Source organism: Podarcis vaucheri, assembly GCF_965113315.1.
Source record: "Podarcis vaucheri genome assembly, chromosome: 15".
NCBI classification, from domain to species: Eukaryota; Metazoa; Chordata; class Lepidosauria; order Squamata; family Lacertidae; genus Podarcis; species Podarcis vaucheri.
This window is the reverse complement of record NC_138753.1, coordinates 17,008,139-17,031,841: the sequence shown is the minus strand read 5'-3', so window position 1 is coordinate 17,031,841 and position 23,703 is coordinate 17,008,139. Positions and strand designations below refer to the sequence as shown.

At 53.0% G+C, this 23,703-nt stretch overlaps 2 protein-coding genes across 5 annotated transcripts; one reads left to right on the top strand and one right to left on the bottom strand.

The window, feature by feature from the left end:
- Positions 1 to 703: 703 nt before the first annotated feature.
- Positions 704 to 11,500, top strand: TEKT1 (tektin 1). Of its 2 annotated transcripts, none has more exons than XM_082201491.1 (8): positions 704 to 796; positions 2,606 to 2,815; positions 3,572 to 3,737; positions 4,241 to 4,369; positions 4,689 to 4,832; positions 6,811 to 7,033; positions 8,925 to 9,121; positions 11,207 to 11,500. In XM_082201491.1, exons 2-8 carry the CDS (start codon positions 2,626 to 2,628, stop codon positions 11,364 to 11,366), a joined length of 1,209 nt encoding a protein of 402 aa, XP_082057617.1. In that variant the 5' UTR covers positions 704 to 796; positions 2,606 to 2,625; the 3' UTR covers positions 11,367 to 11,500. The 2 variants fall into 2 exon arrangements, with proteins under 2 accessions (XP_082057617.1, XP_082057616.1); XM_082201490.1 differs by having other exon boundaries at positions 713 to 796; positions 2,579 to 2,815.
- Positions 11,501 to 11,945: 445 nt separating this feature from the next.
- XAF1 (XIAP associated factor 1) lies at positions 11,946 to 23,703 on the bottom strand. Of its 3 annotated transcripts, none has more exons than XM_082201549.1 (9): positions 23,463 to 23,703; positions 21,620 to 21,703; positions 20,417 to 20,552; positions 19,237 to 19,293; positions 18,142 to 18,337; positions 15,731 to 15,798; positions 14,575 to 14,931; positions 13,566 to 13,632; positions 11,946 to 12,141 (listed from the first exon to the last, which is right to left on the bottom strand). In XM_082201549.1, exons 2-9 carry the CDS (start codon positions 21,685 to 21,687, stop codon positions 12,128 to 12,130), a joined length of 963 nt encoding a protein of 320 aa, XP_082057675.1. In that variant the 5' UTR covers positions 21,688 to 21,703; positions 23,463 to 23,703; the 3' UTR covers positions 11,946 to 12,127. The 3 variants fall into 3 exon arrangements, with proteins under 3 accessions (XP_082057675.1, XP_082057676.1, XP_082057677.1); XM_082201550.1 differs by having other exon boundaries at positions 21,620 to 21,698; XM_082201551.1 differs by lacking the exons at positions 21,620 to 21,703; positions 23,463 to 23,703 and adding an exon at positions 21,258 to 21,556.

Sequence of the window (23,703 nt, the reverse complement as noted above, 5' to 3'; positions counted from 1 at the left end):
CAGGTTAACTGCGCTTCCTGGCCTTCCTTTTGTCTGTCCAACCCTGCTACGCGAAAGTACAATAACAAAAATACACACACACACACACACACATACGCGCGCGCATTGTTAGAGTTGGATTAGGACCTGGGAGAGATCAGGGTTCAAATCCTCACTCGGCCATGGAGCTCACTCGGGGTGCCTTTGAGGGCCAGCCACTGCCTATCAGCCTAGACTACCTTAGAGGGTTGTGGGGACTAAAAGAAGAGGGGGAGGAGAGGCATGTACACCATCTTGAGCTCCCTGGAGAAAAGGGTGGGCTAAAAATGCAATCAATCAACGCTTCAGTGTCTTTGGAGCGTCCCACATATTTCTCATGTTACGAGAGGGGAAGGAAAGCCGTCCTCTGTCCACACCAGGCGTTATTTTATAAATGCCTCTATCATGGCCCCCATTCCCCACACTACAATAATAATAAAGAACTCCAGTCGCTTTCCACTTCTCCTGAAGAACGAGGGGGCCCCTGAGCATGTGCCGAGCGCCCTTCCCCCCGTCCTGGCCAGTGGTAAGAACGCCGCCCTCGCGGTTTTCCAGGCTTCGCGCCTTTTCATTCATTCCAGGGTTCGTTCATTCATTCCTTCCCTCCTCCGCGGGTTCGGAGGCGGCAGCAGCCAATCGCGGCCGCATTCTGGAACTCCGCCCCCGTTGCCGCGATCCCGCGTTACCCGTCCCCATGGCGACGGGTTTGTTGCTCGGCGCTTCAGCTTTTGATGCTTCGAGCGCGCGCGCCGAGGACGAGAGCTGCTGCTGCGGAAAGGTGATCTGGCTTCTTAAACCTTAATCCTCTTCGCTGTCTTCTTTCGGCCTAGATTTAGAGCCCTCAGGGCTTTTGCAAGCAGGCGATCCAGTGCCAAAGAGGGGCTGCGCGCTGGGATCCTAAATCCCCGCAACACGCCCCCCCCCAATCTGAGCTGAATGCGGCGCCGTCCAAGCCTCTCCCATCTCCCAAGCAACGGAGGGTGGTCCTGGTAGGCGGCGCCAGAGGGGGGGGGTGAGCAAGCCCCCCCCCCATAAACCAAGGAACTCGCCCCCCTATTTCAGAACCAGTGGCGTAGCGTGGGTTGTCAGCACCCGGGGCAAGGCAAGTAATTTGCGCCCCCTAACCCGTGGATTTTAGCAGGGGGCAGAGAGCTGCGAGTGCGAGCACGCCCCCCCAGATGTTGTGCCCGGTGCGGCCGGCCTCCCCTGCACCCCCCACGCTACGCCACTGTTCAGAACTGCTGGCATTAATAGGCTGTCGTTTTTTCTTCCTTGCTCTCCTAGAAATATACTTGCCCCTTCTGTGCCCCCCTTTGTAACACAGAAGTGGTCTACCAACAAGGCCTGGTCCTTGAAGCCAGACTGTATTAAGAATGTATGTGCAGGAAAAACTCAGCCTTGAGCCAATTTGATAGAGAAGAGGCTCCATGGCTGAATCAAGAATTCTGCTCCGATCATGCAGACCTGCTTTTTCTCTGAGAATGTGACTTTATGCCTGTGTAAAACTAAGGTGAAGGAAGGCCTCTCTATAAACTCGGGGCTGGCAAAGGGTGGGCCACAGGTGTGTGAGGAGAGCAGGTAGAAATTATTGGTGGTTCGGAAAGGGGGCCTGGACGCCGAATATCTTGCATATGCTTTATGTAACACACACACACTTCTGAATAATGGCTTGTGTACTTGTATCATGGACTGAATGTTTCTGACTCTGTACAGTGGTACCTCGGGTTACATACGCTTCAGGTTACAGACTCCACTAACCCAGAAATAGTGCTTCAGGTTAAGAACTTTGCTTCAGGATAAGAACAGAAATCGTGCTCTTGCGGTGCGGCGGCAGCAGGAAGGCCCCATTAGCTAAAGTGGTGCTTCAGGTTAAGAACAGTTTCAGGTTAAGAACAGACTTCCGGAATGAATTAAGTACTTAACCTGAGGTACCACTGTACAAACATTTGCTTCTGCACTTTGAAAGTATGACACTGCTGCAAAATGCAATCACATTTGTAGGTTTTCATTTTCATAAGCGAACCCCCTGCCGATAACAGCAAAATTGTGGTGTGATGCACGCTGTGTTGCACCCACGTTTAACGTTTGAAGCGTATGGTTATAGTACAGTGGTACCTCGGGTTAAGAACTTAATTCGTTCTGGAGGTCTGTTCTTAACCTGCAACTGTTCTTAACCTGAGGTACCACTTTAGCCAATGGGGCCTCCCACTGGCACCGCACCGCCAGCGGGCAATTTCTGTTCTCATCCTGAAGCAAAGTTCTTAACCCGAGGTACTATTTCTGGGTTAGCGGAGTCTGTAACCTGACGCGTCTGTTACCTGAGGTAGCACTGTATTAAGATTAGTCATTAGGATCTTAACATTCTCAACAGGTAACAAATATTAACATACTTATCATTAACCGAGATTGTACATTTCTTTTATATCCTCTTTTATATCTGGGGGGGTTCCCCAGTGGCTGCTGTTGTTCTGACCAAGTAAAGCTGTCTTAAACACCACAAGTGGTGTAGTTAATTGAAGAAAATCCAGTTCACTTCGTCCGTCTGAATCTCCTTCTCCAGGTGCTGAACTGCCCTCTCTCCCTGAAGGACCTTCCTGAGAAGGGAGCATGGCCAAGCTCCTGCAAGCGCCCCCCAAGTTCCTGCCCCCCGAGTGGCACATCGCCAACAAGGCCCAGTACAGCAGCGCGGAGGCCGAGAGGTGCCGCTCCGAGCGCTTGTTGGACGAGAGCCAGCGTCTGGTGGATGAAATTGAGAGGACCACCCAGAAGACCCAAAGCGATGTCAATAAGAGGATAGGTAGGTTGGGAGGGGGTTGTCTGTGCAGGAGGCTTGGTTTCTGCTGGGGAGAAGGGTCAGATCACTGGCCTCCCTTGGGCCTCCCTACAAAAGGTGGAATCTTCTTGGGGGTCCCTATCTCCACCCCCATCGTTCAGCCCGGACACTGAGATCCAGTGCCGAGGGCCTCCTGGCAGTTCCCTCATTGCGAGAAGTGAGGTTACAGGGAACCAGACAGAGGGCCTTCTCGGTAGTGGCACCCGCCCTGTGGAATGCCCTCCCTTCAGATGTGAAAGAAATAAGTAGCTATCTTTAAAAGACATGTGAAGGCAGCTCTGTTTAGGGAAGTTTTTAATATTTAATGCTGTATTTTTAACATTCGCTTGGAAGCCGCCCAGAGTGGCTGGGGAAAGTCAGCCAGATGGGCAGGGTATAAATAATAAATTATTATTATTATATCTCACCCTGAACTGACTGCTGAGTCAGGCAAAAGGCCCATAATTCCTAGCATTCTGTCTTCAGCAGTGGACAGCTGCTCATTCCACCCGTTGGCAGCCCAGGAGTATTGAATCACTGACCTGTGGACCATCTAGTCCAATCCGATTCCACACCTTCACCTGTAGTCGTCAGGTTTAGCTGCTTATGTGTGTTTTTTTAAAAAGCAATCACAAAGCACGGGTTTTCTCTAAGTTGAGCCCAGAGGCCCCGCCACCGCCAGAGGCCTTGGTGCTGTGGGCTTCTCCCTTGGGCGTCACCTGGCTCCCTCTCTTCCCGCAGAGCAGAGGCTCGAGGAGATCAAGTTCTGGAAGCAGCAACTGGATGACAAACTCGACCAGCTTGTGAAGGAGACGGAGGTGCTGCTGTCGTTCAAGACGCGGCTGGAAAAGGCACTGGAAAATTTCAAGCAGCCGCTTTGCATCTCTCAGCAGTGTCTCCTGAACCGGTGAGGACATGGGAATATATTGGGGGCCTTATTCTGGCCTCTCCCAAGTGGAATCATAGAACTGCAGAGTTGGAAGGGAGTCAATGGGTCATCTAGTCCAACCCTCTGTACTGCAGGCCACTGGGACATCGGGGGGGGGCACTATGAGAATGGGATTCTGGACTAGATGGGCCATTGGCCTGATCCAGCAGGACTCTTCTTATGCTCTTAATGCTTAATACAGCCAGTGTGGTGTAGTGGTTAAGAGCGGTGGACTTGTAATCTGGTGAACCGGGTTCGCTTCCCCGCTCCTCCACATGCAGCTGCTGGGTGACCTTGGTCACACTTCTCTGAAGTCTCTCAGCCCCACTCACCTCACAAAGTGTTTGTTGTGGGGGAGGAAGGGAAAGGAGATTGCTAGCTGCTTTGAGACTCCCTAGGGTAGTGATAAAGCGGGATATGAAATCCAAACTCCTCCTCTTCTTTTTCTTCTTCTCCTCCTTTCCTCTTTTTTTCTGCTCCAGGGAGAGGCGAGTTGGGATTGACCTGGTCCATGATGAGGTGGAACAGGAACTGATCAAGGAAGTCGAGGTCCTTCAGGGAGTCGTCGCTCTGCTAGAGAGGACGCTGGAGCAAGCCATTGAGCAAGTCAGGTATTGGGGGGGGCACATCGGGGGGCAGGCAGAGAGTGGGGAGAAGAGAGTGGGGATTCTGGAGAGTGTGTGGGCAGGGCTGGAAAAGTGTGTGTCTGTGTATACAGCTATTCCCAGGATGTGTGGATGGGTTGCAGGTGAAACAATCTCCTTCAGTATTGTCTACTCTGCAGGTGAAAGACAGATAATAAATTTAATAACAGCAAGTAGTGATGATACTTCCATGCCACACCTGATCGCCGCTGCAGCCTGGCATTGCCTTCCGCCCCCTTTCTGCCCCATTCTCCTCCCCACCCAACGGCCGATTTTCCTCTTCCAGGCTCAACCGCTCCGCCAAGTACAACCTGGAGCAGGACCTGAAAGACAAATACACCGCCTTTAACATCGACAACTATTGCTCCAACCTCAACAACAACACGCCGGATATCAGATGCGCCCAGAATGTCCTGAAGGTCGAGGAGAAGTGAGTCTCACGGCGGGTTGAGGAGGAGGGTGGCAGGTGCACAACGGGGGCAGCTGAACGCTTGTGGAGCTCGCTTCACTTCAACAATGTGTGGGGCAAGGAGAGAGTTGCCCCATGTGGGAACAGATGGGGTCGGCAGTTCTTTGGGGCAGCAATGGAGTTGGCTTCCCAAAAAGGGTTCTGCTGCTTTCTGCCCTCTGTTGCCCAGGTGGTATTGACCAGGTGACATAACCTCAGGCTCTTTCTACCTGCCATCCAATTGTTGTTGCTGGCATCCGTCTGTCTAGAGAGACAATGGAGTGTGCCTCTGGGGGTGAAGTCAAACTGCTGTGTTAGCAGCAGCGAAGTGACCTTTCAGGGGTGCAAGTGTGTATGGAGCTCCTGGGCTGCCCAAACTACAAGACCCCCTCTTAGCCTTGTTGATGTGGTTCAAAGGGAAGCAGAGCAATGTCTGGTACCAGCTTGGCTGCAGGAGTTGCTGGAAGGAGGCATACAAGGCACATCTTAGGGACTCTGGATTTGTGTAGGGTTTTCTCCTTAGCCTTTCCTTCTCCCCAAGATTTCCCACAATCTGGTGGAATCATAATGTAACTGCAGCCTCTTTGCCCGCTGCTGCCCTCTGGTAAGGGCTAGACAGGTGTGTACACCCTGACCAGCTGTGGGAATTTGCGTGTCTCCCTCCAGGAGGAAACACCTGAAATTGCAGCTCTGAAATTACAGGGTCAGTCCCCCGCAAAATAAACAAAGTGTCTGTTGATTGCTGAGTAGATTAACACCATGCACCATCAGATTATTCTTTTGATAAGGACAAACTAGTACCGTACCCACAAACACAGGAAAGTGCCTTATGCTGCATCAGGACCGTTGGTCCGTTCGGTTAGTGTTGTCTACCCTGACTGGCAGCAGTGCTGGCTTTCCAGGGTTTCAGACTGAGAGCATTCTAAGCCCTATGTGGAGATGCTGCCAATGGGGATTGTCCCTTGGACCTTCCATTGCAAGGCGGATGCTGTTCCATACTTCTTCCCCAAGGACAGAGGCTGACGTGGGCACCCCACACATAAACACACACACACACTCTCTCTCTCTGCCTGTTTTGAAGGAGGCACCAACTTTTATGCTTTGGAAAACCCTGAGCAAAAGACAGCTGGGACGATATTCCATCTTTGGAGGCAGAGCCACGTCAGAGTTCCACATGGATTCATCGCTCCAATTCCTTAGAGAGAAAATCTTGTTGACGTTTCAGAAACAATACTATTTATTTAGTGTTATAAGGAAAAAAACCCCTGCTCCTTTCCCCTTATGGGGTACCCAAGAGCCCGTGTAGAGTCCTTATGTAGGTCCTCTATCGGTAGGAGAAAAATAACAGAGGCCAGCCAGAGAATATTGAGAAGCAAAGCAGCTAGTAAGCATGATCTTTATTAAACTGTTGCAACAGGGTGCTCACCCCACCCCCACGAAGGAGGGAGGAGGAAGCCAGAACATTGGTGTGTAAGCTCTTATATAGAAATTGCCTCCCCTGTAGCTCAGTACCACCCCCCTAAAACATCATATATACATCTACAGCAGAAAACCTGTCTGCCAGGATACCTGATAATGGTCACTGATTGCTTTTACCTGGGCATCCTGGCCATTCTTTTGTGATGGATTTGTGAGCACAGAGACAATGGGGAGGCTTTTCCCATTTCATTCCTTTTTGCAGAGAAACATTTGAGGTCAATTTGGGAGAGTCAAAATGGTTTCAGGACTGTTTTCCTGTACTGTTTCAGACATGTGGTTTATATATTTTTGTATGTTTTTGCCTGGTACATTTATGAACATTTATTTTATCTTAGACCTTATAATTCTCATAACATTTAGCATCACTGGGACCACCCCCACCCCCGAACCTCTCTCCCCTTCCTGAGCCTTAAGATTTAGGGCAGGCCAGCTAGTAGTGACCCCCCCCCACTTCCCTCCCCCTCTCTCATTCCCCCGGCAGTTCGGTGAGCCCCGAAGAATGGGAGGATTTCTCGAACACGAATGTGGAAAAGGCCGACCAACAGCGCAACAACTCCCTAGCGCTGAGGGCCCTGATCGACAGCATCCTCTCCCAGGCGGCCAGTGACTTGCGCAAGCAGATCAACACCGTCAATGTCGCCTTCCGGAACCGGCTGAAGGAGACCAAGAGCGCTAAGGCCAAACTGGAGGACCACCTGGACAAGGTAAGCACTGGGCCGGCAGCAGCAAAAGCTCCATCCGGTTCCCTAAGTGAGTGGTAGCACCCCTGGGGGGGGCAGTGGAATTCCCTAGGGGGACAATGGAGCTGTCAGTGAGTATCAGACTCTGAAGAGGTGGCATCACATTATTGGATTGAGTGCATCTGTTTTCATTAAATGATATCGTTTTAATATGTGCAATTGCTACAGTTTTTCTTCTTTTACTGTGTTATTGTCTTCCATAGTGGGTTGTGTAAACCACTGTTCTGAATACAGTGATACCTCTGGTTGCGAATGGGATACGTTCCAGAGGCCCGTTCACAACATGAAAAGAGCGCAACCCACAGCTGCGCGTCTGTGCACATGCGGGTTGCAATCCGCCACATGTGTGTGACGTCATTTTGCGCTTCTGCGCATGCGAGAGCGGCGAAACCCGGAAGTAACCCTTTCCGGTACTTCCGGGTCGCCACAGGACGTAACCTGAAAGAACGTAACATGAAGCGGATGTAACATGAGGTATGACTGTAATGCTTTTCATAGGGTAGGGAGGAGTTGATGGAATGAAGGGGGCAAACCGCCGGTTTCTCTTTTCCACCCCATCACCATGTTTAGGGCTTTTGTGTGGCATCGGGGTTACAGTGTCACACTAGGGGAGATCAAGCAGTGATTCCCCGCTCAGCCATGAAGCTCACTGGGTGACCCTGGGCCACTCACTGCTTCTCAGCTTTACCTGCCCCGCAGGGGTGTTGTGGGCATTTAACGAGGAGGTGGAGAACAATGTATACCACCCTTGGAGGAAAAGGTAGTGTGCAATTGCAATAAACAAATAAAATTACATAAACTACCTCTGTCAATCCTGGGGAAGGCAGCATGTCTGATGCCTATCAGGGCTCTGAACTCCCCCAAGCCAGCTTTCCACTCTTTTAAACTGCAATGCTTAGGTTTTAGCAATGGGCTTGGTTGAGAGGCAGGGCACCTCCTTTCAAGGATCAATCCACAAAGATAATCGCCATGTAGGATTGCAAAGGGACGCAGGTGGCGCTGTGGGTTAAACCACAGAGCCTAGGACTTGCCAATCAGAAGGTTGGCAGTTTGAATCCCCACGACGGGGTGAGCTCCTGTTGCTTGGTCCCAGCTCCTGCCAACCCAGCAGTTTGAAAGCATGTCAAAGTGCAAGTAGATAAATAGGTACTGGGCGCTGCTCTGGTTTGCCAGAAGCGGCTTAGTCATGCTGGCCACATGACCCGGAAGCTGTACGCCGCCACAACCCCAGAGTTGGCCACGACTGAACCTAATGGTCAGGGGTCCCTGTACCTTTTAGGGATGGCAAAGAATTCCTGTAGCACCTCTGAGGCTGGCTGCAGTGTGGACCAGTGTTGGAGATTCAGGTCCAGAGGCCATAGATTTGCTCTCCAGACACATCACCCCAGTTGCTTCCTAATGGGCTGCCTTTTGTGTGAATGGGGGGTGAAGAGGAGAGGAGACTGAGAGGCAGTACAATAGCCACCTTCAGATATATGAAGGGTCATCACATTGAGAGGATGGAGCAAGTTTGCTTTCTGCTGCTCCAGGGGGGAGGACTCAGGCCAATGGATTCGCACTACAAGGAAAGAGGCGCCGACTAAACATTAGGAAGAAGTTTCCAACATTGAGAGATGGTGGAGCATCTTGGAAGGTGGTGGACTCTCCTTCCTTGGAGGTTTTCCAGCAGAGGTTGGATGGCTGTCTATCAGGAATCAGGACTAGATATCCCTTGGGGATCCCTTCCAACTCTACAATTCTAGGATCCTATGCTCTGACAACTCCCTTAGCTGGGGCAGCAGAGAGGGGAAGTGGCGGGATGGTCCTCTGAGATCTTCCTGCCCTGCTCCTGACTCCGCCTTGCTTCTGCTTGAAGGTGATGGAGCAGGTCAGTGCTCAGGAGAAGAACATTGACTCCCTGAAGAAAGCCATCTTGGACAAGGAGGGGCCGGCCAAGGTGGCCCAGACCCGCCTGGAGACAAGGACCCACCGGCCCAATGTGGAGCTCTGCCGGGACAAGGCGCAATACCAGCTGATGCGGGAGGTGCACGAGATCAACCACAACATCCAGAGGCAAGTAAAACAGCCACAGGGCCAGGCCCACCCCAGAGCTCTCCCTGGGGGGTAGCAGCACCCTCCTTGCTCCCAAGCAGCAGCCAGGAGGGATGGGTGGGTGCTGCCTTGCAAAGGGTGCACTTTGTGGTTCCTCAGCAGGGGGCCTTGAAGTACCCAGGCTTATACATTTGACTGATGTTTTAATGTATTTTTAATCTCCTGTTGGAAGCTGCTCAGAGTGGCTGGGGAAACCCAGCCAGATGGGTGGGATATAAGTTTTTTTTTTTTAATTTATATGTATAATTGAAGGTTTAAAACGGAAGATTCTGTACCTCTGTGGATGCAAACCAGGGGTTTGGGTTGATATATTGTCCAAAACCGGTTTGAAGTACCGTACATATCGTGATACTGGTTTCATAGTTTTTGACCTGGCAATATATCGCAAATCATGATGTTAGGGCTGGGCTAGGTATCGTCCAAGACCAGGTTTTTTTAAAACTATATTAAAGATTTTCTTGGTTTGCGAAAGTACATGCCTTGTCTCTTTTTCAGGTTGCAGTGTCTTTCTTACAAATCAGTTACATTTTTTGTGAGATATTAGTGTTGGGTACAGTATAAGGTTGAGGAAGAGGAAGAGGAAGAAGAGGAGGGTGGGGTGGGGAGGCTTATATTCTTTTGCACAGTGTACATGTGGGGTTTTGTGTCAGCATCAAGTGGGTAGGTTTTCTTTCTATTTGCTTATTGCATTTTCTTGGTAATGAGAGGTATTTGGGGGCAGGGTGTGGTTGGTTGTCTCTGGTTGGCTGCAGTGGGGTTTATTTGCATTTGTGAAGAGGGGGAGGGCTTGGCCAGATTGATTTGTATGCTGTCATTGGATTCTTGTTGCATCCAAGGCCAGTTTTAAGTCCTTATCATGATATTGCTTTCATAATTTTTGCCCGGCCATAGATTGCAAATCATGGTGTGTGGGTGTGCTATGCAAAAATCACAATGTGGGAAAACCCATGAAGCCAGCCAATGCATAGTTCCATCCTTATTTCAGACATTGTGATATATCAGTATACAGTGATGTTTAGCTCTAGTGGGGCGAGAGGGAGGTAGGAAGGGGCAGTGGCGTAGCGTGGGGGGTGCAGGGGGGGCCGGCCGCACCGGGCGCAACATCTGGGGGTTAGGGTTAGGGGGCGCAAATCCACGGGTTAGGGGGCGCAAATTCATGGGTTAGGGGGCGCAAATTACTTGCCTTGCCCCGGGTGCTGACAACCCACGCTACGCCACTGGGAAGGGGCCAGGTAGCAGGGCACCAGATCCTTACCTGCCTTCCTGGCAAATGGAGCAAGTTATGCAAAGCAACCAAATTCACATGCATGTTCTCATGGACTTCCAATGTAGCTGCAAGTTGGAAGATCCAGCACGGAGAAAAGAAAGGACCTTCTCACACAGCTCATAGTTGAAACTATGGAACTCCCTTCCAGAGTGATGGCCACCAGCCAAGATGGCTTTAAAAGAGGATTGGACAAATTAACAGAGGGACGAGAGGGCTACTGATGGCTATTAGCCACAATGGCTGTGCTCTGCCTGCAGAGTCACAGGCAACAGTGATTCTGGGTACCAGTTGCTGGAAGCCACAAGAGGGGAGAGAAGGCTCTTGCACTCAGGTCCTGCTTGTGGCTTGCCTTTGGGGCATCTGGTTGACCAAGGGATGCTGGATGAGACGTCTGATCCAGCAGGTCCTTAATTTTTTTCTGGAACCTCCAGGTGTAGGGTCAGTCTATCTCGATTCCTAGGCTGTTAGCGATATTTAGCCACTGTGAGAACAGGATGCTGGGCTAGATGGGCCTTTGGCCAGAACTAGCAGGTTCTTCTCATGCAAATTTGGTTGTTTCCCATAATTCTCAAGTGGAATGTTGGGCGTAATGCTCCCATCAGTCTGTGGGCAAATGTATTCATCCGCAGGTATAAAGATGGATAGAGATAATTTATTACGGTCAAAGACCAGCTCAGATGGAGAGTTCTGGTGGGGCCAGGAGCAAGGAGGGTCTGCTTGCCCTATTTAGTCCCCCTCAGAGGCCTGTGACCCTCTTTCCCTCTGCTCCCCCCTTACAGGCTGAAGGAGACCCTGGCCCAGGCCGACGCCGAGCTGAAAGGCCTGAACCGCCGCCAGCTGTCTCTGGAGGAGGAGATCCAGGTCAAAGCAAACACCATCTACATCGACGAAGTCCTCTGCATGCAGATGAGAGAGTCCATTGCCATCAACAACTTCTGACCTCGCAGCAGCGCTGGTGCAGTCTCTGCGCTCCCCAGACACCCCCCCCCACAACCCCGAATGGACACAAAGGGGCTCAAATCGCTTTAAACTTTATATGGGACAATAAAGTAGAAGCCAAGGGTTCCTTGTAAGCCACCTCTCCCCATTGTAACACACAGAAACAGACCCTTGTTCTGGGGCAGGGTATGGTCAGTAGGACTGGCCGATATTTGGTTTTCAAAATCGTGATGTATCAGCAGCTAAATATTGGGATATGCTAACATATCACCATGCCCAAAATGTATCTCGGCTGCTTCTTGCTCCCCACCTTAGGGGAGGAAGAAGTGGTGAAGAGACATTGCCTAGCCCTACAGACCAATCCCACAAACAAGACCGGTATAGGGGCTTGATCAGCTGAGGGGTGGCACATTCCTTGCTTTTGGGCTGGCCATGGAAGCTGCAGGACGCCGGTCCCAATCCCTGTGAGGGCTTCAAGGTGGCTCACCTCAACAACACCCTTGTCTGCCCCCCACCCCCACGAGTCTCCTCTATTCCTTTTCCATCAGAGTCAATCCCAAAGTGGCTCTTTGCACTCAGTCACGGGTGTGAATCGTAGCTCTTTTATTCTCAATAAGGCAGAGCGGGGCTTGTGCGTTGCAAAGTGCTTTACTTTGAACCTGATCCTGCAGGGAGGCAAAAAATCTGGGCTGGCCCAACGCCCAGTGGTGGGAGATGTGATTGCCGCTGCCCAGGGATCCTCCTGCAAGATGGATCTCTCTCTACTTCGACTCCTCTGCAAGACAAGATGAGCAAAGGAGGCTCAGTTCCACGGCAGGATTTGTTTTTTCAAGGGAGTCTGGGGGCCTTCATCAATGGCTGTGGGGGAGTGTGTGTGTGTGTGTGTGTGTGTGTGTGTGTGTGTGTGTGTGTCCTATGCCATACATAGCCAGGCTAGAAGGCAAAGCAGGACACACACAGTTGTACAACACCCCAAAGGTCTGTTGGCTGATTCCTGTCTGCCGCAGCAGCGAAGGGCGTTTGCTGAGGTTGCCTCTTCCCAAAGTGGCTCCCTAGATTGGACCACCCCTTGTTCCTGGAAGCTGCTTTGTGGGCCCACTGAGTGGAGAGGGGGGTTGAAAAGGGGAGCAGATACACAAAATGGGGCCTGCAATCCCCTGTGGTCCTGGGAGGGCATCCTGAGGGTGGGGGTGGACACAGCATGCACTGGATCTCCCGCTTGGAGGGAGAAATGGATCAATCAATTGCCCTCCAAAAGACACTGCAAACTTTCAAGTAGCTGCAGGGAGATGTCCACCAACAGGGGTTGGAGATGACGCTCTAGGTGTAAAAAACCCCAAACCCAGCAAAGGACAGAGGAGCTTTCTGAGGGTAAAGGCCGCTCAGTGGTGGAAGGTGGCGGACATTGGAGGTTTCTCAACAGAGGTCGGATGGCCATCTGTCAAGGATTTCTACATTGCAGAAGGGTTGGGCTAGATCAGGGGTCAGCAAACCTTTTCAGCAGGGGGTGGTCCACTGTCCCTCAGACCTTGCGGGAGGCCAGACTATATTTTTTTGGGGGGGGGAATGAATTCCTCTGCCCCACAAATAACCCAGAGATGCATTTTAAATAAAAGCACACATTCTGCTCATGTAAAAACACCAGGCAGGCCCCACAAATAAACCAGAGATGCATTTTAAATAAAAGGGAACATTCTACTCATGTAAAAACATGCTGATTCCCAGACTGTCCGTGGGCCGGATTTAGAAGGCAATTGGGCCGGATCCGGCCCCCCGGCCTTAGTTTGCCTACTCATGGGCTAGATGACCCTTGGCTGTCTCTTCTGTGATTCTATTCCTATTCTATTCCTTCAGTCCCCTCAGGGTTGCAGCAACAGCAGGAGGAGACCAGAAGTTCTGTCTCTGCTTATGCATCCTCCCTGGACCAGGGGAGAGGGGTCAGGGTGGATTCTGCCTGAAATAAGGCATGGCAGAGTAGCAAGAGCATCAGGCGAGGACTGGAAGAGAACAGCGTTCAAATCCTCACCCCACTTGACCATGAAGCTCACTGGTTGACCTTGGACCAGTCCCTGCCTCTCCGCCTAGCTTACCTCGCAGGGCTGTAGTGGGCATTAAATGAGGGGGGGGATCCATGTACGTACGTCACCTTGAGCGACAGATATCAACAGAATGCAATCAATGGATAAAATAAATACATACCTCCTTTCCTCAGGATCCGGGGGCTCCGTCGCAGGGCCTGCAAAGAAGCTCCCCGTCGACACTTTTTCTGGAAGAAGGAGAGGAGGCGGTGGTGAAGGTCTCTCCCCCTGCAGGCTTAGACCCCCTATTCCCTTTAACAGGAGGTTTATACAGGCAGATATGTACATGACCCAGACTGGCCAAACTTCTGTAGGAAATCTCTCCCCCGCTGTCAAGGAGGTGCCAGCAGGTGGCGCCACTGTTCACCCTGGGGGCAAGAAAGCACAGCCCCTCCCCACAAAGGTTGAAACTTTCAAGCCAGGGGTGGCGAGCCTCTGGGGCCCCCCTCTGGACACTGCTGGGCTCCAGGGACACGGACTTATAAAAAATATTGGGGGGCCCCAGGAAAGCTCATGAATAATAAATAAGCTCATGAATATGCAAATAAAGTGGCGTCGCCTCCTCGTGAGCGAATAGGGGAGAGCGTGCTGCGCCTATTAATCAGCTCCAAAGGAAATTGGGTGGAGCTTTTGCTCGGGAGGGAGGGCAGGAGGCATGCAGGCAGCCTGACCCTGTGCATTTTGGGCTGGGGGAGGGGCGGCGATGGCGCTCTGCTGGAGGGGCGCCGGAGATTATTGGGGGGGGCGGAGCCCCCCCAAACGAATTTTTGAGGGGGCTCGGGCCCCCTCAAGCTCCATGGAGTCGGCGCCTATGCTGGGCTCCAACTCCCATTCAGGGTCGAGAGTTCAAGCTCCACGCTGGGCACTGCAGAGGGCTGGACTAGATGCCCCTGCAGGTCCCTTCCAATTCTATGAGTCTTTCAGGTGGGGAGGGCCGGTGGCCTCTTGCAAGCCTGAGAAGGAGCAACAAAAGGGGAGACCTCCTGGAGGACGGTCCCTTTCTCTGGGGGTGCCCCTCCTGAGAACCTGGGGGTGGGATTCAGGTGGAGAGCTACCCACCCCACTTGCAATCTGCAAATGCCCCCATTTCTACCCAGCCAAAGCCTTCCTCTTCCCTTCCCCCTCCTCACCTCGTGTTTCTGCAGGGTGGGCCTGGGCAGGAGGATGTTGCACTGGGAGCAGGTGGCCAGTTGGTCATAGGCTGTGGCAGCCTCTTCCTCGTCCCCCAGGGCCTGGGGCAGGGTGGAGGTGAAGGCCGGCCGGCTGGAGGACTTCTTGGGCCGAGAGGGCTTCATCGAGGGTCTCCCCAGGGAAGACAGCTCCTTCTCCTTTATCTTGGGCCGGACGTCCTTCTCGGCCGCCGGGCTCGGGGTGGGGGGCGGAGTGGCTGGGGCCAGGGGGCTCGAGGCGGACGGAGGGGAGGTGGGCTCTGTGGATGATCGGGTGCTGAGGGCCCCCAGGAGCTGAGAGAGGGGGCTGCACTCATTCTGCGGAGGAGAAAAAGGGAGGCTGGAGCTGGGCAGAGTCAGGACCAGGGAGGGGCTGACTCAGCCCCACAACCCCCCCCCTCCCCAAATGAAGAAGCTGGCTGGAGTCCCATACATGGGGGCAAAAGGCTTGGGGTGGGTCTTTGCTGTGCAGACAGCCTCCCCACACCCCAAGCTGGGTGACTTTCAGGTGGGAAGGAGCCACCCCCCCAACTTTACCCTAGCAGGGAGGGGGATCTTTAATCATGGAGAGGGGGTCACAACCCAGTAGGCAAAATGGGCTGGGGAATATCAGGCTGAATGTGGCCCTCCTGAGCCCTTTAACCGGCCCCTGGGAGTCTCTGCAGACCACAGCCGTCTTCTGTGCCCTCAAAAGCCTTGGGGTGGCTGGAATGGGCCCTTGCACCGTGATGTTGGTGCGTCTGTTGTGGCTCATTTGTGTGGTGTACAAGCCACTGACTCCCTCCCCCCCCATTACATACTACTAGACAAAGCTTCCTATCTACTGCTCCACCCACTTTTGCATTTGGCCACGCCCACTTTTGCCTCTGGCCCCACCCACCACTGGCACACAGCCCCCCAGGAAAGCTGCCTGAGAGGGAATGTGTCCCATTGACCTCCCCATCCCTGGGTCCAAGGGTTTGGCTGGTGAGATTCTAGTGACTTGGCAGCTTGTCACAAATTGCCACCCTGTTGCAGTCCCTTCACTCGGCCACCTGTCCTGGAGATTCTCCTCTGCCTCCTCTTATGGGCCCCAGTCAAAGCCCCCATGGTGGTGAGATGGAGCCAGGAAGCTTACCAGGTGCTGGAGGTACTTCTCGTCGGAGAACCAGCTGTTGCACTGCTGGCACAGATTGGCCTTGGGCCCTGTAGCAGGGAGAGAAAGGGTTACTGGCAGCAAGCTGACCAAGTCAGTGTCCTAGATTGGTTGGGCGTAGAGGAATGGTGGGAAGTGTGATGTCCTGGGACTCGGGCTCGGAACCAGAGGAGACTTAGTCTGCACCGGATCCTTTGCCTCGGGCATCACCTGAACCACGTCTGGGGCCTGATCCTGAAGAGTCCCAGTCTGCACAGGTTCCCCTGCAACAAACACCAGCTGGGCCGAGTCAGGGGCCTGAGCCTGCCCTGGCTCCAGATGTGGGGATTACCTCGTCGCCTTCAGCTGGGCCATCACTTACAGCTGCTCCACTACCGGTTTGGTCAGGTGAGGCTGAGGCGGCCTCTGGGCCTAGTAACCCACCCACGTCTCCCGAGCTGCAGAGGCTCAGGTCTGAGAGAAGGAGAGACCTGAGTACTTGCAGGAGGAGTGCCTGCCTTTGGGCAAAACAGGGAGATGAGTTGCCGGGGGATCAGGACTGGCCGCTACCCTAACAAAGATAAAAGGCTGTCAAACCCTGCTCCAGGTATGCCAGATCCTGCCTGAGATCCTGTACCTGTCCTTGCCTGTTTTTCTGCCTCGTGTGCTGCCTTGGCCCTGTCAGACTGAATCCTAGTGGAACCTTCGGATTCTAGACCTGTCCTGGACTTTCGTGGGTTACCCCCGGGCCCAGCACAGGAGGAACCAGCTGGGGAACCCCCAAGGGAAGAAGGCTCAGAGGGGATGGTGGGACCCGAGAGAAACAATTGGGAGCAGAGAGAAGTCCAGAATCAGAGGCAGAAGCTGAAGCAGAAGAGGAGGGAGGCCAAGAGGCAGAGAGGAGTCCGGCTGGTGAAGAGTCACAGGTGTCTCTCCCTCCTGCTGCGACAAAGCTTCCCTGGTCTCACAGAACCAAGAGAAGCGTGAAAAGGACAGAGGAGAGGTTGGCTGCATGCAGGCACAGTCTCAGTTCTCCCCAGGGTCAGCAGCTATACCACCCTTTGCTGGGACAAAGGAGATGAGGGAGCAGGCAGTGATGGCCACCAACCTGGTTGGCTTCGAAACAAAATTAAACAAATGCATGGAGGAGAAGCCTATGGATGGCTACTAGCCATGGTGGCTATGCTCTGCCTCCCTGGTCAGAAGCAGCAATGCATCTGAATAATATCAATTGCTGGAAGCCACAGGAGGAGAAAGGGCTCCTGTGCTTGGATCCTGCTTGCGGGTGCCCCCCCCCCAGTGGGCATCTGCTTGGCCCCTGTGAGATGGGCTATGGGCCTGATCCAGCCTAGGCTCTTCTCGCATCTTTATCTGGAGGGCAGTGTGTTGGCCTTCCCTAGGGGTTAATGTGGGGCATGTTCAGAGCCCCAGAATGGGTGATGGCTTCGGAGACATCGACACCATGCAAGATTGGAGGGGTCAAGGAAAAGTATAGGCAGGGCAAGAGCCTGTCATAGACACCAAAGAAGTATTGCAATTGTGCATTTTACAAAGAATAAACCACATTACAGTGAATGTAATTAAGGTCCAGCTCCCGAGTCGCTGCCTTGTGTCTTGTGACTCTCATTAACCGCATGCATGACTACAGAGGTGTAGAGTTGGGTCTGAGAGGAGAAAGTGAAGTGTGTGGGAGGCAGAGCAGATAAGTGTGAACTGAAGCCTTTTATCAAGGACCCAGGAGGAGGATTAACTGCTGGGGAAGCCAGCTGGGGGAATGGAAGAGGCTGGAGCATTTCCTGCCAGGAGACATCCAGGAGAATAAAAGGACAACTTTGGACTCCAGTAACAACCAAACTGTTTTTCTTGCACTTAAAGGACTGCACCCTCTTGTGAAGGACTTTGTATTGAGGCCTTGTATTAGACTGGTGGTCTGTTTGCTCATCTAAACGCTACCTTTGAAGTAAAAACTCATCGCCCTCCGTCTCTGTGAGATGGGGTTACTTCAACATTGGGGTCCGTGGGGGGAAACCACTGTGCTGCAGAAGGGCCCTGCGGTATCAGGCCCGTGGCCCACCGAGAGCAGCATGCTGTTCTCTCACTGGCCAACCAATGCCCATTATGGGAAACTGAGCTCAGCAGTGACCCTCTGCCCTTCTGTGGTTTTCCAGCGACTGGTATCCATTGCTGCCTCAAACTGTGGAAGCAGAGTGTTGCCCTTGTGGCCAGTAAGCCCTTGAGAGCCCTCTCCTCCTCTGAGAACTTGTCTAGTCCTCTTTTAAAGCCACCCATATTAGTGGCCATCACTGCCTCCTGAGGCAGGGAGTTCCACAGTTGAACGACACACTGCTTTCTTTTCTCTGTACCGAGTCCACAGATTTTCACCAAGTAAAAAAAAAAGACTTGTGCAAACTCACCAGGGCCAGTGAGCACCTTGTTTTCCCGGCAGGTGCGGCTGTGGTCTTCCAGGGCTTTGTACATGATGTACTTGCCGCAATCCCAGCACGGGGTGGTCCGGCTGCCGCAGGCCTTAAGGTGGCTCTGCAGCTGGCGGAAGGGCACCTCCAGCTCGCAGAAGTGGCACTGGGCCAGGCGCTCGGGGCAATCTTCAGCCTGCAGGGGGAGGAGAGACAGGGGTCCGTCTTGGGGAAAGGGGGCTGGAGAGATGCTCTAGGTGGTCACATGGTTCTCCCCCCCTGCTCATTTAATCCCCACAACCACCCTGTGAGGTAGGCTAGGCTGAGAGGGAGTGACCGGCTCACGGAGCTTCACATGGCGGGGTGGGGATTGGTACCCTCTAAGGTGCTAGTCATCATTTAATCCCCACAGCAACCCTGTGAGGGAGTGACTGGCTCCCCAAGGCCACACACACACCTAGTGAGCCTTCGTGGCCAAGTTGGGGGGGGGGAGGTTTTGAACCCTGGTCTCGCCCAGGTCCTAGCCCCACTACACCACACTGTCTGAATGAGCAGACACAACCTTGGGAGCACATCTTCCACCACGTCAGCTCTTCAGGGAGCCAGTGTTGTTGCTCCCTGCCAGGCACCCCCAGAGACCACCCCAGCCCCAAACTCTTTGTCTCTGTCAGGGTGAAAAGAAGCACGTCCAGGGATCTGGGGTGGGCAAGGATGGGAGGGGGTGTTGCTGTTCAGGCCCCTCTAACCAAACTGAGCCCGAGGGCTGCTGTTATCCCAGGGTCAGAATGGAAGCAGGCTCCTGACTCTCTCAACCTAAGTCCCAGGGGCTGGATCCAGCCCATTCGCCTTCTTAATCTGGCCCACGGACCAGAATCAGTGTGTTTTTACATGAGCAGAATGTGTGCTTTTATTAAAAATGCATCTCTGGGTTATTTGTGGGGCCTAGGAATTCATTTTTTCCCCTAAAATATAGTCCGGCCCCCCACAAGGTCTGAGGGACGGTGGACCGGCCCAGGACTGAAAAAGGTTGCTGACCCCTGCTCTCAGCAAATGCCCCCGCATCCTCCTGGGAAGGCCAGTTCCCCCCCTCCTTACCTCGTGGCGCTCCAGTAAGAATTGCTGCATTGCCTGGTGGCAGCGCTTGCATCTGACCTGGAAGTGGGAAGAGGAGGAGGAGGAGGTGAGGAAGGGCATTGGCAGTGCCACAAGAAGGCCCCAAGGTAGCAGGAGGGAAACCACGCCCCACTCCACCCCAAGGAACAGAGGAAGGTGCCTGATCAGCCCCTCTTCTGGAGCACCGACTATCCCACTTGGTGATGATACAGCAGCAGCGGAGGGACTTTCTGCTTGCAGAAAGATGCTCTACCACAGACCCACAAGGGCCTCCCCCACCCCCAGGGACTGGCTTTGAGAGCCCCTTGTTCTAACCCAAGGCTGGAGGGGCTGCTCTGAGGGGCATCTACAAGGCTCTAAAGATGTCAACGAGGTGAGGGCAAGAGGGCGATGGCAGAGAAAAGCAAATATGGAAGCAGAATGTTTGGGTCCGGATTCTGCAAGGACTTCTGCCTGAGCCTGTCTTAAAGCCACGTCTCCCTCACAGTGGAACACAGAGAGAGCTGTTTCCACTGCCTTTTCCATCGCGTTGCCATACATCCGGGTTTTCCCTGACAAAATCCCCCCCCCCCCCGATGCCATTTTTACACCCAAAACCCCAGGACATGTCAGGTGGGTGGGTTTTGACCAGAAATGCTGTTTTTCTTGCTATGTCTCCTTAACCAGGTTGTGACAACTTTGCGAATCCCGTATCGTAGACAGAACACCCCATATCGGATCAGATCAGAATTAGTTCTGGCTGGTGGGGACGCAATTGCTGGTCCATAATAAACAGTATTGAGTAGACTTCTACCCTAACCACAACGCAAAGGCTTGATTTTTCTCCCCCACAAGTCAGCTCCCTTCCAGGTACTGAAGCAAAAGGCTGGGGGGCCGAATCTGGCCAGGCCCCTTGGCTTTCACTCTCTGTCTTTGCCAGGTCACAGGGCCTTACAAAAACACCCAGGGCTGGGGAGGATAGTGTTTGCCCACCATGATTCCTCTGATGTGAACCCTAATCCCCAGCCCACCTCGCAGGCTCCTCTGTCCTGCAACTTGAGCACCCGCTGCCTGGGCAGTTGTGATTCCTGCATCGCAGGCGGTTCGACTAGATAACCCCCCGGGGATCCCTTCCAACTTTTCAGTTCTATTATTCTATGGGCCTTCATCCCCCACGCCCTACCTGTTCGTGGGCTGTAGCGAGGTGTTCCGCCATGTCCTTCAGCACCACCGGCTCCTCACACTTGGGGCAGATGGTCAGGAAGCGCAAGCAGTGGGCCTCATGGAGGGAGAAGTTGGCAGCCACCACGTCCCGCTTGCTGGGCGAGAGAAGAGGAGCCCACGGGCCACAAGGGGCAAGTCAGCACTGCTGGAAGCCCAGCTCCCACCACCCTTGAACTGTGCCACCTGGTCTTCATAAGAACAACCATATAAGAATTGGTGCCTGAGTTGGGTTTTGTTTTTCCTCCTCCCTCCTTGTCCCTTTTTCCTTGTGTACTATGTCTTCTTCAGTGTATCTGAAGAAGTGTGCATGCACACGAAAGCTCATACCAAGAACTAACTTAGTTGGTCTTTAAGGTGCTACTGGAAGGATTTTTTTTATTTTGACTATGTCTTCTTAGACTGCAAGGCTACAGGGGCAGGGACTGTTTTGTATGTAAGCCACTCTGCTGCAAATGCTCTGTTAAAACCAGGAACGTGTGTGTGTGTGTGTGTGTGTGTGTGTGTGTGTGTGTGTTTTTTTTCCTTAATAGCTCTAAGCAAATAAATAAGCTTGGTCCTTTCGCCAAGGCAAAGGACTCAGTTCTGCCTGGGAAGTCCTCAACAGAACTGTGAGAGGCTGGGACTTCGCCAAGAGGGTCACTGCCACTGCAGAGACTGACCCCAAACTGAGGAGGGAAGGGAACTCTAAACGTTGCATCTGGCTGTTGCTGTAATTCTATACAAATTAATTTCCATATATTTGTAGCAGAACGAAGGATAGTAACAAATGCCAAACAAAACAAGCAGAAAGGGATACCTACTGTAGAAGAAAACAGACGAGAACAAGTTTCCGTACCAAAACCAAACGTCATGAATTAATATTGGAAGGTTCCAAGCAACACAGCTGGAGTTCACCCAACAATTATATTGATCCAATTCCTTTTATGTTAAACGACAGATATTATTTTCTTCATGAGCCACAAAATCCGAGAGGCCCCCTTCATGCAAAACAACCGGGCCCTCTACGTTTCTTATTAACGCGGGACGGAGACCCTACTGGATTGCGCCCCAGTCCCATTTATGGAGAGGGGGGTTCCCACTCTAGCTCAGCCAGCCTGTTTGCAGGGAGGGAGAGTCGACAGACAGACAGATATTGAATGATAGACAGGGCTGCATCCCCTACCAGTTCTCGCAGACGCGTGTCTCCACCTCCATCTCCCGTCTCTGCCCAGCGCCCTCTTTCACTTTCATTTCTGCAAAATCTGTCCTGGGTGGAAACGAAAGTTAGTCGCTGGGTGCAACGTCAACAGCCGGGCCATAGAGAAAGCCGACCGGCCAGCCAGCTGACCAGCCAGCAGCAGCACCCCTGGGTGGTGCTTCTTAGGGCATCCATCTCTCCTGCCCCACGCCGGCGGGGCTCCCCCTTTTCGCCGAGAGCGGAGCCCCGACGGCGCTTCTCGGAGCAGGGCGCGATCCAGGAGAGGCCGGACCGGTGTACCCGAGGCGGCCACCAGAGGGCAGCAGAAGAGCACATGAAGCTTGCTACCCTATACAGCGTGAGACCAGTGGGTCAATCTACGTCGGTATTGCCTACACTGACCGGCAGCGGCGCTCCAAGGTTACAGCCACGGTTCTCTCCCAGTTCTACCTGCAGGTGCCGCTGGAAGGGATTGAACCTGGGACCTTCTGCATGCAAAGCAGCTATTCTGCCATTGAGCTATGACCCTTCCCATAGCTCCTTTTGCCTAACTCATCATGGTCCATGAAAACCTGTCGGTGGGGTGGGGGTCTCAGGCTCACACTCAGAGCTGCTGAGAAGCACCTGGTCTGGGATTGCAGGTCTTCGAAGAAGGGAGCTTCCCCACACCCCATACCTGCTACCTGAGCTGCTTTTAACTAGAGATGCCATTGGGACTTCAGCCAGGGGGTTTCTGCCTGCCAAGCCATCAGACTCCATTGTGCCACAAAATTTGAAGTTTTAAATTGTAAGCTCCTTGCGGGCAGAGGACCTGTCCAGTGCTGCACTGGAAAGTACCATTCTCACGGAGGGCATCCTCCTTCTACTCCTCTTCCTCACCACCACAATGGAACCATAGAATTGTAGAATCAGAAGGGACCCCAAGGGCCATCTAGGCACGTTTAGGGAAGTTTTTAATGTTTGATGCTTTGTGGGTTAAACCACAGAGCCTAGGACTTGCCGATCAGAAGGTTGGTGGTTTGAATCCCCGCAACGGGGTGAGCTCCCGTTGCTCGGTCCCTGCTCTTGCCAACCTAGCAGTTCGAAAGCACGTCAAAGTGCAAGTAGATAAATAGGTACTGCTCCAGCGGGAAGGTAAACAGCATATCCCTAGCCTCCAACATTTTCCAGTGAAAATAGGGACGTCCTAAGGAAACGCGGTGGTGGTGCTGTGGGTTAAACAACAGAGCCTAGGGCTTGCTGATCAGAAGGCCGGCGGTTCGAATCCCTGCGACGGGGTGAGCTCCCGTTGCTCGGTCCCTGCTCCTGCCAACCTAGCAGTTCGAAAGCAGTTCGAAAGCACGTCAAAGTGCAAGTAGATAAATAGGTACCACTCTGGCGGGAAGGTAAACGGCGTTTCTGTACGCTGCTCTGGTTTGCCAGAAGCGGCTTAGTCCTGCTGGCCACATGACCCGGAAGCTGTACGCCAGCTCCCTTGGCCAATAAAGCGAGATGAGCGCCGCAACTCCAGAGTCGGCCACGACTGGACCTAATGGTCAGGGGTCCCTTTACTTTTTATTAATGTTCTGTTGGGAGCCTCCCAGGGTGAATGGGGAAACCCAGCCAGATGGGTGGGTTTTAAATAAATTATTATTATTATTATTATTATTATTATTATTATTATTATTATGTTCAACCCCTGCAACACAGGATGAAGGACACGGTCTCCTGCGGATGAGCATTTCATACATATTACGGCAGGGAAGGAGATTGCTGTGGGCTTGTGCAGGGGCAGGGGGAGCAAAGGTGGAAGGATGTCAGGTTGAGACCTCTGTGGGGGATCCCGTACCTTTAAGAGCAGTATAGAAACAGGGAGGGCTCTGCCTAGGGGCCCTGCTTCTGCCCCTCCCCCCACAGCTCTGGGGGCTTGGCGGGGCCAAGGGGATTGCCTTCACCACGTCCTGATCTGGAGGGGCCTGTCAGCTCTGGCGCCACTGTGATCATGGGCGTCTGTCTCTGGAGGCCGAGAGAAAAACATTGGCTCTGGCCAGTTGGGGTGCCTGGACCATCCCCAAGGGAGCAGAGGGAGC